Source organism: Amblyomma maculatum, chromosome 1 (assembly GCF_055883805.1).
Source record: "Amblyomma maculatum isolate TAMU_Amacu chromosome 1, ASM5588380v1, whole genome shotgun sequence".
NCBI classification, from domain to species: Eukaryota; Metazoa; Arthropoda; class Arachnida; order Ixodida; family Ixodidae; genus Amblyomma; species Amblyomma maculatum.
The window spans coordinates 325,597,460-325,614,241 of record NC_139344.1 but is presented as its reverse complement, the minus strand read 5'-3'; the positions used below and the strand labels follow the sequence as shown (position 1 = coordinate 325,614,241).

At 44.4% G+C, this 16,782-nt stretch overlaps 2 protein-coding genes across 2 annotated transcripts in view; both read left to right on the top strand.

Moving 5' to 3' along the window:
- The window catches only part of LOC146207332 (acetylcholinesterase-1-like), a 133,484-nt gene extending 130,861 nt beyond the window's left edge, over window positions 1-2,623 (top strand). The window contains exon 8 of the mRNA XM_084585815.1: window positions 2,487-2,623. The gene's annotated coding sequence lies outside the window, so the exon portion shown is untranslated. The remainder of the gene's footprint in view (window positions 1-2,486) is intronic.
- LOC146207331 (uncharacterized) lies at window positions 143-3,200 on the top strand. The gene is made up of 2 exons (XM_084576568.1): window positions 143-179; window positions 2,487-3,200. The coding sequence occupies exons 1-2, from the start codon at window positions 143-145 to the stop codon at window positions 2,825-2,827; spliced, it is 378 nt and encodes a 125-aa protein (XP_084432694.1). The 3' UTR covers window positions 2,828-3,200.
- Window positions 3,201-16,782: the final 13,582 nt, after the last annotated feature.

The following is a 16,782-nucleotide window of genomic DNA, read 5'->3' as shown; positions in this document are numbered from 1 at the left end:
GTGAGTCTGAGTTCTAAACATCCCACTAAACTGTTTGCCTAAATAGACACAATCGTGTGGTTGTAAGCGATGTCAAGGGCGATATCTGAAGTTATCCGTCACAAATTGCCTCTATATCGGAGCTGCAGACTTGACTTCAAAGATGTCGCAGTTTATGCTGCTTGCACAGACTCTGTGTTGTAAGTACGGTGTAATTGTCGTTCAAGTACACTTCTGGTTGGCCATCGTGACATAAAAATAAACAGGTTAAATTGGCATTACATGTACGCCGCTCCTGTTCTTGTACATATCCTGCTACGAATAATTATGTGCTTTGCGTTTTCTTGATGTTGTGTGTCGTTTGCATTATTAGTGCTTAATCACGTAACTGTTTGCACATGCATTCATTTGTTCTTTAAACGGAGAAGCGCTTGAATGCTTCAAGTCAACTCGTCTCAGCACGTCGCGCCGCTGATATTCGCAGAGTATTGTCCACTTGCAATCCTTTGCGCGACGCTCACGCAGTCACAGACTTCGAGAGAATAGTTTCGATTGCTTGTCATTTGGCTTGAAAGTAATGAGCCATCCACACGGTGGGCAGTGTGGAGAGCGTATCTTTCGTGCGCCCTTTGTTGAGACCTCCGTAAGTAAACCTGTTTCGAATGTCTTCTTTCGCACTGAGGCGAGAATTCCTGCAGTTCGTCTATATTTGCCGCTAAGCCGTGCTAGTAAGTAGTTTCTCGAAGCTGGATCAAATTCGAATACGCTATAGCATCGTCGTCGAAACGAATATGAGTAGGCCAGTTTTTATGAATCGAATGCGAATCGGATATGATTAGTATTCGCTACTTGTTCGAAATTTTTTACAGAGCAAATATTTACGCGAAACTTTAAGGCAGCGTAGGCTCTATAATTCTGAGCCAAAACTAGAGGTGTCCAAAGAAGCAACACTGATGTCCATTTGGAAGCGCGCATCACGAACTTAGGAACGGAACTTTATGACCGAGTGTCATACGCTCTGAAAACGACATTTTTCTACTTACGTAGACAACGACCAAACTGGTTCTAAGTCACTGTTAATGATGGGGATCAGAGTTTGAGCCACGGCATTAGATATCGGGCACGACGGCGAGGCTTACTAAAACTAGATGTGCCCTGTGGCGACGCCCAGTATTCAAGGCTGCATGAATAGTTATTATTAACTGCTCTGCTCGAATGGATCCCTTTGTGGTAATGAACCTCCATTTTATTTACCGACCTTGACAGCGCTCTGTGAACTGAAAAAAATCTGCGGTTAAAAAAAAAAAAAAAAAAAAAAAAAAGAAGCTGTGGCGTGCCATATTAAAATTTTGCGCCAGTTATTCCAAATTATTCGCAAACTTGAGAAATAATTTTTTTAGTTCCGAGTAATTTTCAAAATGCAGTAGTTTTTTTTTTCTTCTAGCAAACGAAGATAAGGACATATATTTCGCTACCTGAAAGTGTTCACTATTCGCGCACATTTACTTCCTAAGCTTCTTCGCAGAAAAGCTTTGCAAGGAGCATTTGTTTTTGTAATTTTATGCTTGAATTAATATTTGTCCGATTTAAACTTATATTCCATAGAAAACCTTTTAGTCAAGGAGTCGGGCCTGTTGTAATAACTCGTTTTGCTAGAAATGCAGTGAAAACAAAAGAGCAATGGCCATAAATGATGTATGTAGCGAAAGGAGTGACTAGCAATGTTGCTTGTGTGCCTGTATTCCAGCAGTTCTGTCAAGCGCTGTTGTTACTGACGTCTTCCAGCTGGCAATTTTAGAACAGCATTTCTTACCTCACAATTGAAAACTGATGAATAAATTATTTGCAAGCCACAGACTGAGGGCCGCTAGTTGTCGTTACAAGCAGCCCTATCGCGCACGCAGCGCATGAGGGCAGCTTTGCTAGTTCGCTGGCGTGTTATTTCGTTCGGCCATTAATCGATTTTCTTTTGCCGTCGCCTTCAAATGCTAAACGAAAAGCACCAGGCAAATTTGCATTGTCTCTCTGCGCCGTAGCTCAGTAACAGAGACAGATCTATCTCGAGGTTGACTGTCTTTGATAGATCTGGTATCCATCGCCTAGAAATCGTCATGAATACAAGGTGCGCCGTTATCAGGGTTGGAAATTTTACCCGCGTTGAAAAGTCTAAAGACAAACAGAGGGCAATCAACACCTTAGAACCACTGAAAAGAATTGTCGAGGGCCAGGCTGCGGGAAAAGCGGATGTCTGGGCGAGTAGGCGAATATTCATGATCAAGAAATGGCGCACATTTAGACACAACTCAAATCAAAAGAAGATAGACAGCACCAGCACTGGTAATGCCTCCCTTCTTGTGTTCTCTGTTATGTCTAACTGTTCGCCTTTTCTTTTATTGTGTCGCTGGTAAAGCCTTTTTGCCACGGCATTGGCCAGTCTGTAGCTCGCCGTGCCTTACTCTTTGTGCTGAGCCCCGCTAACCGATCCTTCTCCTCCCTGGCTTGGGCAGACCCGGACGGCGCGCTTAGCAGAAGCCTGCAGCAGCTGTACGCCGGAGACGGTAGCCCATTTGTGAGGAGCCATGCCGGTGGGACCTACGGCCGTGACTTGGACTGGATCCTGGGCAGCCACCGGTCAAGACCCAGCAAGCGACTCTCCGAGTTCCTAGGAGGCCCCGGCAAGCGCTTCTCGGAGTTCCTGGGCGGCCCGGGAAAACGATACTCAGAGTTCCTGGGCGGTCCGGGAAAGCGATACTCAGAGTTCCTCGGCGGTCCGGGCAAGAGGTCTCTCCCAGACACCGACCTGCTGTCGGCCGAGCAGCCGGAGTCGGCCGGCGTGCTCCGGAAGTGACACCTAGCACCCCCGCTACTTTTCATCCCGTCACATTGTGCTCCCCGTGAATGGCGCGACGCCGGAAAACGACAATAAAAACAAACTTCGTTCAGAGCGTCACCGAAGAGTCTACCATGTGCGAACCACAGCGCGTTAGCGCGGCGGTCCTGACAGCTAGCTGCGAAGGTTCTTCGCGTCGTGCAACCCAAAAATTATGAAGCACGTTTAGAGTGTGTCGTTATTTCTCGCTGTAGTTCTATGGGAGAAAATTAGCAACCAGATCTTTCCATGCTGAGCAATATGGTATCCTGCCCGGTTTCTGACTCTCAGCAAGCACCGTATACTTCGAGATTCAAGGTCAACTTTCTTTTTCGTTCTTTTTTTTTTTTTCTAACAAGGGTCTGTAAGTTGGGACTGCAAATTGAGCATTAGCTCTCCTTAGGGCTTAATGTCTTGTCTCCGCTTAGTTGTTGGATTGCCAATAGTTGTGGATGACGGTTACTTAATTTGAAGCCTCAGCTGATGTTGTTGATTTCAGCATGGTCAATTAAATGTCAGTAGGCTTAACGGAGCTCATTGCAGGTTTGTAAATGCGTCTTATTACGCCAGCAAATACAATGATACGCTTGACTACTGTATTAAGTTTAGGCTGCACGAAAACAAACTTCGCAACTTTTCGTACACTCTAATAAGCATGAAAAATATAGACGGGAAAAGAGGAAGTATTTATTCTACACGTCTGATCTGTCCGCTAATATGTGGCGTAATTTTTGAAAATGTTAAAAGAAGTACTTTCCTTTTGTCACGACTGTGGCCTTTGTGTACTGCAGTTAACAAGTGTCGAGGTCAGTGTATAGACCTGCACTTGCGCCTGAAGGCAGCTGAGAGGCGTCTACCTTGGCGACTGGGGCAATACAAAATATTCACTCGCAATATTCGTCAGAGTGCCCGGGGCACTGACATCTCATCCTATGTTGAATGTGGAGCGTAACACCGACACCGCGTCAGGCTTCGGCTTCTACTGGCTCTTCCATCTGAGATGTGTTGACAGGTGCTTTTCACGCGGGTGACCGAGCATTTTCGAAAACAGAAATGAAAAAAACCTAACGCAATCGAGAGTAAGGAGACAACGCGACGCCAAGGCGCACCGGGACTTGAAGCGCCAACATTAAAATAATTAAATGTGCTAGAGCGAGGGTACGTCAAACATTTCTGGCAATTTCGCTCTATGCAGAAAGCATGCAATTATAAACAATATACAAAGTGTCGCATCTGGGACACTTGAAGAAGAAAATTTTATTGGGTGAAAGCTTCGCGGGGCTGAAAGCTATTTCTTATTTTTTTGCCACTTATTCGCCGATTTAATTAGCACGTAATTGACATTAAGGTTACAATAAGGGTAAATGATGATCCTTACTTCATTCTACCTTTCATGGCAAGGCTCTTGGGTATTGCATGAGTTGGATTCCTCGCGGGATGTCTGACGTCGATGGTGATGTTGAAGACAATGTTCTGATCTTTCTCTGCTACGCCGAGAAAAAAAAAGAAATAAAGTTTCCATTCCACACTTTTGTGCATTGTCTATGCATTTTTCTTCAATATCTGCCACCTTTGGAGATGCGCCAGAAAAAAATGTTTCGACAAACTGTATTGTTTTTGTCGCTCCTTCATGATAAAGGTGTTAACAGACACGTATTTCAGAAGACAAACAAACAAACATCGACGCTGAGCTGGGGCCTGCTAAGGAAGTTTTAGTGTCGACCAAAGCGTTAAGTAGACGTGACACGGTGATAGCATATGCACAACTGGTAATGCGTATGAAGAGGACTGCGCCAATTTTACTTCGCAAAGCGTGGTGTCGGCGACGAAATTTTCCGGTTTTCAGAGTCTCTTGACGTTTGGAATAGAAAGTGACCAGCGCGTATCCACTTAACCGTCTCTTTCCGCGAAGCTTCATTTACCTGTGCAGTGTTTCACCATGCACATGGACCAATTAAAAGCATTCACCTTTCTGTCACCTGATCAGGAGGAGCCTTTATGAAATGCGGTGCACGACCAGAAAAGTACAGAGAACGTAAAAACGGGACGAACAAAAAGGCAGAATAATGGGAATTTGTTAGTGCGAAAGCTTTTATACGACTGTCAGATCGAGCAATGATTTTGCGTGTGGCTGACTTCTGATTGGCCCACCATATAGTGACGGCGCAGTCCACGTGTCCCACTAAGTATAATTACTTTCGCATGGTATCATCGCTCTAACCTCGGTAAACCCTTGATAGCGCCTAGAAATACCATTTAACACTTGTATGCCTGCTTGCAGTGCTTTCGCGTTCGAAAATAAGAAAGCCTTTGGAATGGAGGGGATTCGTGCCCTAGAAAAATGTCGAACATTTCTCGGTTAAAGCGTGTACGGAACGCCGTAGCTATTAGCGCATGCAGCAGATAGCTCCGCGTGCAGACTGCAACACATTATCACGCTGTTCATTGTACTTCGATGACTCCGTCAACTCCCATCTGTGCGAAAGAGCTTTCGCAAGTCCTACTCGGTTTAACTACGTTACAACCAATATTTTCAGCGCATTAGCGTTTGAACGCATAGTCGAACGAAAAGCCGGTGGTGACATCCTTTCTCGCCTGTTAAACTTCCAGCATCTCGCGTTACGCTTTAGACATCGTTGTCGTCAGCAGATATAATATGTGTTTATAATCAGCAGAAAAATTCAAGCACGCGACTAGCATGTGCAAGGTGAAGTTCGAAGCGGTGGCTGTTGTTTGTAAGTGCAAAAGCACGCTAGCACTCGTGCACAAAAAAAGACAAAGATAGCGCTATTTGATTAGCATAAAGCAAAATGAGAACCACCGCAGCAGTATATAACAAAAAGACAAATTGTCATTTTGTGAATGAACTCAGTTCGTTAACTCAAAGTGTTCATAAAATCGTAGCCCACGCGCTAACGCATTCTCTTCGGCATAAACAACACTGATCGCCGGTAGAAGGTTTAAGCGTATAATGTAAAATATTTTTCACTAGGCAAAGCAGCTGGCGCAGTTCAAAAGAACATCCTTTTAGAGAAACAAAATGTGTTTATAGCCGAATATGCCAATGAAGCAGAAGATTGTAACCAGGGTCCTTATACAAAAAATGTCGCGCAGGTTTATCAGAAATGCTTGGTGTGTTCAAATTGCAGGAAACCACTTAAATAATGAAGCCGGCTGGTTAGACCAGACAGTGTGCTTCACATAATCTGCCTCAGATTCCAAATGCTGGTCATGAGGCATGCGGGACTGAACCATCCACATCTAAGAACAGCCGATGTGATCCGTATGACGTGTTATCTACAGTTTACAAATATCATGTGCGTTTCCTGTTGGAAACGCACCCAAATGCAAGAGCAATAAGTGCTCTAAAACACGAGCATACAGTGAAGGGACAAGTCGTGCTTTTGTGCATCCATCGCATTTTACCTGCATTCAAAGGCTCTATCTTCAAATGCTCGAAGCCGGTAAGCCCAGCTTATTCGACACCTGTTAAAAACGGTGGGCTGTCTCGCAATGAGTTTCGAACCTATCGCCTTCTCTGAGCTACCGTGAATGAGCCCAGCGGCTTCTAAGCTCACGCGAAGCGAACATCTGTGCCAGATATAGCTCTCTCCATCTAGAAAACTGCGCAAAAAAAAAAAAATCCATTCTGGAGATTCCGCTGCACCCGAACAAAGAGAACCCCCAGAAAGTTGCAAAGGCGGACAAGTTCGTCGCAAATGGCACGTGACAGGATTCATTGAAGGACCATGAAAGAGCTATTTCTCCTGCGCTGGGTATGCTGGTGATGATGGTTATTATTATGATAAGCTTATTAGCGAGACCAGCACGTGTTAGGTCAGGTTCGATCACGCTGATAGCAATACAAAAGGATAATAAATGTGCCGAGTCAATCCAAATCTTTTTATAATGTTCCATGACGTCATCAGTTACGCATTGCGACGACATAAACAATGCCTGCCTAACACAGTGCTCGGGCTCGGTGGATCTAATTGTCACACAATAATTCAAAATATGCTGATTCACCCCGGGATTTTTGTGATGTCACACGACGCCATGAATACCGAGAGTGAATGACTGGCATATCGTGTCTATTCAATAGAACGATCTGACGCAAAACATCTATAATAGAATGCAAGATAACATAAAATATGCTGGTTCCTGTTGCACTGTCACGTGATGTCGTCTTCATCGCAATCATCATCCTACGTCTACTGTAGGCTATAGACATCTCCCTAATGTCTCTATTCAACTCTCCATAGAGCCATGTGCTACCTCTTTACATTTCCGTGGACATCTTAAATTTATTTGGCCTCCTGACTCTGTCTCCCATCGCTATGACTGCCTACTCATGGAACACGCTTCGGTTACCTAAGCGGCCATCGGTCACCAGTATTTCGCATTACATTCCTGCCTGCGCCAATTTCTTCTCGGTAACTGAGACATCGCTAACTCGCCTCTGCTCCCTGAGCAACAGTACCCGCTTCCTGTCTCTGTAATGTTAATGGAAACATACGACAATTGTAAGCTGATAGTCATTACCTAAACGTACCACACTAAGTTCCTTTCTTATTTTCCTGGAAATTTATTCCTCATAATCCACGCCTTGCTTAAAATAAAGGTACAGCCTTCCAGGTGGATACTCGTATTTAGTTTGATACTCAGTACGAGGATATTTAAATATGCTTGGTAGCTGTAACGTTTTTAATGCATCACGCGAAATCTTCGGTGGTGTCTTTCTAACGATTGATGAGTCATGTCTACTCAAGACAGCTAAAGAATCAACTATTTTATCACCGTAAGAAATCTGTTCAAAATAAGCTACCCTACGCTGCGATTCCAGTACTGTAACGCGGCGCCTACAGCGAAGCAATGTTATGAGTTTTGCACTGTATATATATAAAAAATTATCAGACCAAATGGTATTGATATGTCACGAAAATAAGCCAAAATATGCTGAGTGACTTTCGGTATTTGCGGTCATATGTATAGTCGACATTAGTTGGCATCTTGTATATCAGGCCATTAAAACATTAGCTGCGTTTAGCTCTGGTTAAACCTGGATGGAAGCGGAAACTTCTTTTACCTGCTGCATTATTCTCCTATCACGCCCTATCAGTGTAGGGCACTACATTATTGGGGACACTTAAGCTCCTCCTTGAAGGGTATGACGCGGTAGCATAGCTTACCAGCTCACATATAAAGTCCCGTTTTAATCAAGCCGTATGAACGTGCCTGCGTGTCCTGTAGGGGTATAGTGAATGCAAAGGGTTCCGGCAGACTGATTCTGATATTACCCTCCCATATGAAAGGAGCGACCCGAGTTAGCAGCTCCTGTCCGTGGCCTAGGGATAACGTGAATTTTAACGTCACCCTCCCACACAGTTAGCGTTCTTTCAGGCACCCACCAGCACTGACGCTGAACGTTGGAGCTGGCTGGCGTAGTGAAGCTTCCGCTTCAAAATTGTGGGCGACCCTTAAGCTTAGCTTTTAAGGGTATGACGTTACAGCGTAGGCGACCACCCGGCACACAAAACCTCGCTTTGACCAAGCAGCATGAACGTGCCTGCATGACCTAGGGGTAGCGTGCATGATTTGGCATTCAAGAACACTGGAAGGTTGAATATTACTCCACCACCTTTCTGTCTGTAATCAGCAACCTGAGTTAGCAGCTCCTCCCAACTTTCTGAGATCGTGAGGCCTCGTTAAGTCGTACAAACCATTAATGAATCAGTGCTCGGCCATGTCAGCTGACAGCTACCCCCTGCCAATGCCATTCCCGTGATTTCTCACAACGCTGATGCTGACACCGACGCCTACGCCCGATTTTCAGTGTATTTTACGGCGTTAAAACACGATTACTCTGATAACCGATACAAATGAGTCGGAAATATGTTTATTCATCGTCTATTTTCTGTCATATCCTGCGTCAAATACATCGAATTAATGTTATCGCGTCAGCGCGGCCTTGTTGTGACTGGTAGACAGTGAACTAACTACTAATCGGTTTACACTCAGCACGCAAACGTCTATGCTACATTTTCATGAAACCTGTGATTCCAGCCATATCACGTGACGTCGTCAGTAACGTGGTGCTTCAGCCAACACCGCGCTTATATAATTGAGTGTTCATTGCACATGGCCGAGGAGTGTCTTGGTGTGAACAGCCGGAGCCGCTCACTACGGTTATATAGGCATTGGTTCTAGCCCAGCTCCTAGCACTGGGGAGCACCTTTCCCCCTTTGAATACCATTGGGTGGGAAATACAGAATTGGTTATGACCAGAATCTCACGCAATTTAGCAACGATTTTTGGCTGGTACTGCTGCGAATAGGAGCTGAACGAACGTCTCTCTTTTGAGTTTCGTAATGCTCTTATCTACCGGTGCCTCAAAGTCACGCGCTCCGCAGCTCGATTTCCATACTATTACCGGCCGGTGAGGGTCACCTCAACTCGCCTTCGCAGAGGCGCAGTTTCAAATCCTGTCACAAGCACAGTCAAATGCACTCATGCTCACAGTGTGAATGTGGACAGGCGAAATGAGTGCATGCATGAATGAGTCTGCCGACGCATGAGCTTGGTAACTAAAGCGAGCGTGCAAACCCACATTTACTATTTCTTCTAACGCGAGAGAATTCATGTGGAAAACATTGTCTAGCGCTGACAACGTCGGCATTTGAAGGCGGTGGTGACAGCGACAGGCATTATAGCCTCCCTCACGCAACTTGCACTCACCTGAAGTGAGACGCCCCACCACGGTTACTCAGTGGTTACGGGACCTGACTGCTGAACCGAAGAACGCGGGATCGAGTCCCGGCTGCGTCGTACGCTTTTCAATAGAGGACAAAGGCAGGGCGCATGTGTGCTGTGCGATGTCAGCACACGTTAAAGAAAACCAGTGCCGAAATTTACAGAACCCTTTATTACAGCGTCTTTCGTGAGCTGAGTCGCTTTTGGACGTCAAAGCCTATAGAACCAACTAAAACTAACCAAGCCGAAAGAGATTAAGAAGATGGCTACACGGTATGAAAGAGCGCTGAACAAAGGTAGAAGTGGGGAAGCCTCTGTTCTTTCTTCTCGCCCACCCTTACACACACTTCTCACCCTTCTACCCTACCATTACCACCCTTTTAATCCACTTTCTTCTCACCCACTCACCCTCCCTATTGTTCACCTTTTCTTCATCGGAAGCAAAAGCATATTTAAACTCTTGCCAGTGATGGTCACTCTGCCCAGACGAATACAAGTCCACTTGTCGAAACGTTGGCTCGACCTGCGAACTGAGGTCTCCCTCTTTTTACTGTTGTTCAGTGCTCCTTCATAACCAAACCGAAGTGACACAACGCGCTCCACATTGACCGCTTCATCTAGGACCCTCCATGTCTTGGTTTTTCAACTCAGAAACGGCACCTTAAAATGGAGTAAAATGCTTTATTTCTAATTATACAGGCAAAAATAACCATGCGCTGATGCGATTATGAAAATTTACTGCAGTTTTAACTTGCATCGCTCGAGTTTGTTTCGTAACTACCTATCATTCGTTCGTCACTGCGCACCAAAATGCTTATAAACCTGAGAGAGGATGGTTACAAATCAGGAAAAAAAAAAGAAAAAAGAAGCAGCCCTGTTGTTTCTGGTCTCTGTCTGGTGTGAAACATTAAGTAGGGCAGCTGTGCCACGGCCACTCCCTCCTCCGCTCCGCAGTCAAACGCGACGGCGACCTAAAGCGGCCATGACGATGGCGCGGAGAAAGTCCCCACGCATCCGACAACTACAAAAGACAAGGGATGCCGGAGCTGCTTTTTCTTCTCTTGCTTTACGTCTCCGAGGTAGAAAGCACAGTGTCAAAAGTGGCGACCGCCTAAACAAGCTGATTCGGCACAAATTGATTTCCGGCACTCGCCGCTTGTTTTCTTTTCGTCCTCGCTTTTGACATCGACGCTTTGTCACCTATCTTTAGACAGTTCTTTTTTTCTTTTTCTCCGAGCTTGTGGTTTGCTCCGAAGAGTGACAGGAACTTATACGGTTCACAAAAAAGAAAGGGGATACCCTTTTCTCGCACCCCTGCATTCAATTGGAGCAGCCTTCTGTGCGAGGGCGCACCTCGAGGGCTTCGGGGTGCTTCTAAAGCGACCGCCTCGCGTGTCCGCGGTTGTCAGCCGATTTCCCCTGGTTGCAGGCATTCCTTTCCGCGAAGTCAGAGTGCAAGAAGCGCGTTCGGAATTGACAATTCGGAGCTGGACGTCAGGCGTCAAACGCAACACAGAATCCGAGCTCCGAAAGGAAGCGTAGTTTGCTGTTATTGGCTTGCCCAAAAGCTTTTGAGCTCGTGGAAAAAGCTTAATAAAGAAGCTTCACTGTTCCTTTTGCGGTTGTAGTTTTTGTAAGTGCGAGACAACTGTATGCGACATAAGGCAGGAATCATGCTTGCTATCGTAGAGCCTCGTCAGAGACTCGTTCTTTGACAGTCGGCGCGAGGCAATTATTTCCCTTATTTTTTTATATATTTGAATGGTACTTTCAAAGATGTTTTGCTCAAGTATGAGTTCTTTTTGCTTGCCTCTTATAGCTTAGTGGCCTTCATTTTGCCGCACAAATATAATAGAAAAGTCTTGAAGCAAACAAATCTAACTGAATTCAGTACGCATAAGAAAGTACAGACATTATTTCAGTAGAGGCGATTAAAGCTTTTTTTAAGCCTTACTCAAAGCATGAGCTTGTCCTTAGGCCTCGTACGCTCTAGTTTTAATAGCTCCAGCTCATGGTGACAAGAGAGTTGTCGGTGTAGTGTTATGTCGGCTCTGCCAAGTCGCAGTTGGTGTCTAACCCGTCCGTCTGCGTCAAATCGCACTTTTTTGTATCTTGGTGAGCGCAAACATTGCGCATGTGTCATAGACCTCTCTGTGAGCCAGCAGTAGCTTCAATTTAGAAATATTGAGCTGCGCGCCTTCTGGTGGAATAAATCATACGACGTCGACCTTGCCGGGCAGCCCTCCCTCAAGAATAAAAAATGGAACTATTTTAACGTAATTAAACCAAATAGGACATGCGATAGCATTGACGCACTAACAGAAGTTGATGGGGAAGGCACAGCGCGTATTTTTTGCAGACTACACGTGAAGCAAACCACTATGGCAACAGCTACGACGTTCCATATTCGCTTCTCACGACAGAGTCCTAGATTCTAATCCGCTCCAACGTTCCTTCTCTTTTTTTTCTTCCAAGCTCGCTATATACAAACCCCAACATTCAATTGATTTGACGGTGTGAAGTATAGTGATTTCGCACTGATATTATCCGGGGTTTATTCAGGTTAGACCGATGGTACCGTGCGTAAGATCTGTTCGAATTACCCACGGCGGGACACGAGGACTGTGACGTCACGGTATGACGGACCACTCAGAAGAATCCCACTACTACATAAGATCGTTCGGCTCTATCGTCCGTATGAGTACTATCGCATTAATGCAGTCACCGCCGCTGCTGCCTTCTGCGTCGTGAGCTGCCAAAACGAGATGACAATAATATTGTTTATTTCATGTAGTTTACACAAATGCGGTCTGCCAAAGTCACGGATGGCTTGAATGGCAGCGCCCGGTAGCAGATAACGCACCTGGTATACACTATTGCACAGATAGACACAGCCGAAACGAGAAAATATTTTCTGTTCATTAAGAGAAAGAAGGGCAGAAAAAAAAGAAGAAAAATTTGGCGCCAACAAAACAATAGTAACTAAAGACGTAATTTAAACCCTGAATGCTTTCAATTTATTAGGGGCCCTAAGAAAAAAGTTATTTATTTGTTTAGGAACTTGGGAGCCCATAATATTTCAGAAAATGCTTGCCACATCTGGTGCGTGCTTTGGTAGTACAGCGCGCTTCCAAGTACGAAGTTAGCGAACTGGAGCCTAAAGTATACAAAATTATTTTATCCAGATGTAATCAGACACGGAAGTTTCAATGAAGAGATGGCTAAAGTCAGGCATCAGTGAAAATTGGAATGCACAGCAATCTTTATCTCGTAGCATATACTTACGTTACAGATATGATAATGGATTTTAGTATACAGTTGACTTTCTCCAAAAGCGTGAACAAAAATCAAAGCAACGTATACTATAACGTAACACCCTGCAGGCTATGGCGTACATAATATGCGTAATCTTAGATAACAACTACAATGTTCTGCGCTATTGTTTTCCTTCAAAGCTGCTCGAAGCGTTTCCTCGGTGCGATAGATACAGGATGAATGGCGCGCAAAAACCTCCCTACATGTCTTCATTCATAGCTGTGAGAGATGCTGACTTGTCAAGCGCCTCTGTTCAGCAGTTGCTAAAATAAAAGAAAATACGCGTCAAGCAACAAAAGAAGTACATGCCCTAAATCACAGTTTACTTAAACATTACGGTACCCCATTGTCAGCAAAAGTTTACTGCTAAATTGAAACAACTATAGGCGGAATTTTATGTGCATTCATGATTTGTAACCAGTCAATGCCGTACCATTTCGACTAATGCAAGATGCAAACGTACGCGCGGTTTAGTTATCAGTGCTCTCTAAATAACATCGAATCGACGAATTTGATACAAAGTTACATCACTCCAACAACAGAAGCTCAAGAGCTACGTGTGCATAATTTAGCCAACGGCAAAGCGATTATATAGCATCCTGAAGTTCGCGCGTTTTCCCGGAATGTGCGAGTACATTGAATCACAGAACTCCTAAGCTCTTTCTGCATCGCAATTCGAACGTTGCTGTATTGGCACATATACAACTTTATTCCGATATTTTTGTTCCTAGGAAGACTTTATAATTCCCCAAATTGCGCACTTGATTGATTAATTTAGCTGCGAGAAGAAAGTGAAAAATATTCAGGGGCATGCAGTTAATGAAGCCTAAGTCCAGCTGGCAGAAAATATCGGGTGGCGCAGCACACGATTTTTTGCTTCTCGCGGGGCAGTCATCTGCTACCAACCGATACTTTTCACCTGAAACTGGTCATTTGCGCTGCCTTCGACTGCTGCGATTTCTTGCGTTCAGGCGCCTGAAGATTTGCCCGTGTAAAGTTTTTCTAGAGCTCCATTTCTTATGCCATTCGCCTGCCCCAGCCACTTGAAGCGCGCGGAGACTATGCGTCTGATTTTTGCGCGTTGTGTAATTAGCTGGCCCTGCAATAATTTTCGCGTTTTCGCAGTGTTTCGACCGTGAAAAGCATTTCCAACATTTAAGTTCGTTGCAATTTGTACCGTAATACAACCAAAAGTTGTCAATTTATACCGGTTGCATGCTCTGTCAAACAAAGACAGCTAGGGCCCAACAGACGTACAAAGAGCGCATTTTAGCATCGCTTTTGCGGTGGCCCCTCTGGGCAGCGCAAGAGGCCTACGGTCCAAATCAGCTGCGGCTGCACTCGAAGAAAGTGGAGAAGCTCGCCATCGACCAGAATGATCCAACATATCAGCAGGGGAAACGATAGCGATGACATCGCTACACACCCCAGCGGTAGAGGCTACCGACTTGCATGTACTATTTGTTGCCTATCTGTCGATCAATGCGCGGGCTTACTTCTTTTCTTTGCTTACTTCTTTGAGAATGTGACCGTCGATAAAAATTGACGGTCACGTTCTCACGTTCGCTCATCTGGATAACCGGCATCATTTATGTTTAAGCAACGCCTGGTTGGTTTAAGACCGAAGAGGCCTTATTCTACGTCAAGACACTGACTGCTTGTTGTGTACCAACAAAGCCAGCAACGTTTACAGAGATAACCTTCGTGCTGGACAAGGATACATTTTACGTTAGCGACTGACACAGCTGCATTTTTGCAGTCCAATGAGTCGATCCAGCGTACATTCTCTGATGCTGACACTGAGGTTGATTGCCGTCATGCCCTTTGAAGAGTGCCGCCGCTGAGCACACCATGCGTTGAATTGTATTCTAAACAAGGATAATGAAATAAAGACAAAATTTTAATTTGTATGAAAATTAGGAAAGAGTAAGGAAGAATAAACATAAGTCACACTGCTTTTTTGTGTTCGTCCTACGTGGTCTTGATTCACGGTTTCCAGCTAAACAATGAGATGCGCCAAGCATTGATGGTACACTGCTAAATACAAAAAGAAAAAAGTTCGGGGACACATAATCTCTCCAGGTAAGGTTTGACTGACAGCGTTAATAGCTTATGTAAGCGACTCCCCTCGCTGTCCTCTTTTGCGTACATAAAATTTGATACTCGCATAATCACTAATTCTTCATTTTAAGAGAGTTAGCTCTTAGTACTAGCATTTCCTCCGTCGCTCTCAGATTCAGGATGGGGGCCAAATCATGTGATTATAGCTACAACATTGCAACTAATTTCTTACCTACCTCATGAAATAGATTCCACCACCTGGTCCACCATGTGTGACGTCATGATTACCTAAAGCCTTGTGCCCACTGCCTAGTTCCGCGCGCAATTATTATTATTATTATTATTATTATTATTATTATTATTATTATTATTATTATTATTATTATTATTATTATTATTATTATTATTATTATTATTATTATTATTATTATTATTAGCAGCAGCAGCAGCAGCAGCAGCAACGGGCTATACAGGGTTATACTAAGTGCAGAGCGAAGGTTTTTTTCTATATTCCTCCAGTTAACCCGGTTCTGTGCTAGCTCCATCTCTTGGGATTCAATTTGTTACCCTTAGCGGTCATTGGTTATTCTCTCTTCGCACTACATGTCCAACCCATGCCAATTTTTTTTTCTTGATTTGAACTATAATGTCATTAAATTGAGTTAATTCTCTGACCCACATTGCACGTTTCCTATCACTTAAGGTTACACCTACCATTTTTCGTTCCATAGCTGTCTGCATTTTACTCAACCTAAATAGAATCCTTTTCGTTAGCCTCCATGTTTCAACTCCACATGTGAGCACCGGAAAAATTCAATTCAATTCAGTTCATTTTTATTTGCAACATTTTATACAATGTTGAGGGTCTCCCAGGCAAAAGGCTGTAGGGACAGCTCGACGGGGCCTGGAAGCCGGCGGCAGGCAACAGTGACAGCAATACAAAAAAAAATTAATACAAAATATCTGTTGCTATTTGGGGAAAAAAAACTGATATTTTATCACAAACTTACAAAAGAAACAAAAGAAGTGAAAATATAAGTGATATCAAGTTGTTATACAAGGACTAGCGTTTACATGCACACAATATTATAACAAAACCGATAATTGCAACATGACGGACACAAAACTCAAATTACACGCGGTACCATTTTACACTGAAAACAGCAAACACAGGTCAGTCTATAAACATTGAACTTAAAACTTTGCGTGTTAGTACAGCGTTACTAAAAGTGGATAAATTGAACTTATTTAGTAACATTGGCACTGTATAGCTTGATGACTGTAGAAGGTAATTTGTTCGGTGGTGCGGAATTGTCTATTTTTCAGGGGCACGTGTAACTGTTATAACTGTTATATATCTTCCTCTTGAGCGACACCGGTAGGCTGCTCGCTATGATCGGCGAGCACTTGTCAAATGCGCTCCATTCTAGTCGTATTCTCCTAGTTATTGTAGCGAAAGCTACAGTAGGCTAGTAGAAGTGCATTTCGGGGAGCCGTGCAATAGCCTCTGTAACTCCCACGCCGTCTTTGACACTTCTCCTCTTTGTCTCGTCTTTGTTGCGCACTTATATTACTGTCCATCATGTTTCACCAACTCGCCCAATCAGCCGTTCTTCTACAATAGCCTCTATTGTGCATACGCCGTTGTAATGGCAGTCATCTGTGCCGTTCCACTGGTGTACCGCCGTTGCGCTTGCTACAGAGAAGAGGTGGAGGCTAGCGGCGTCCCAGCAGATGCGCGTATCGGCGTGGAGAGGAGCAAAAGGATAGATTCCGCACTGCGCATGCGCGCACCGCCGCAGAGAGTT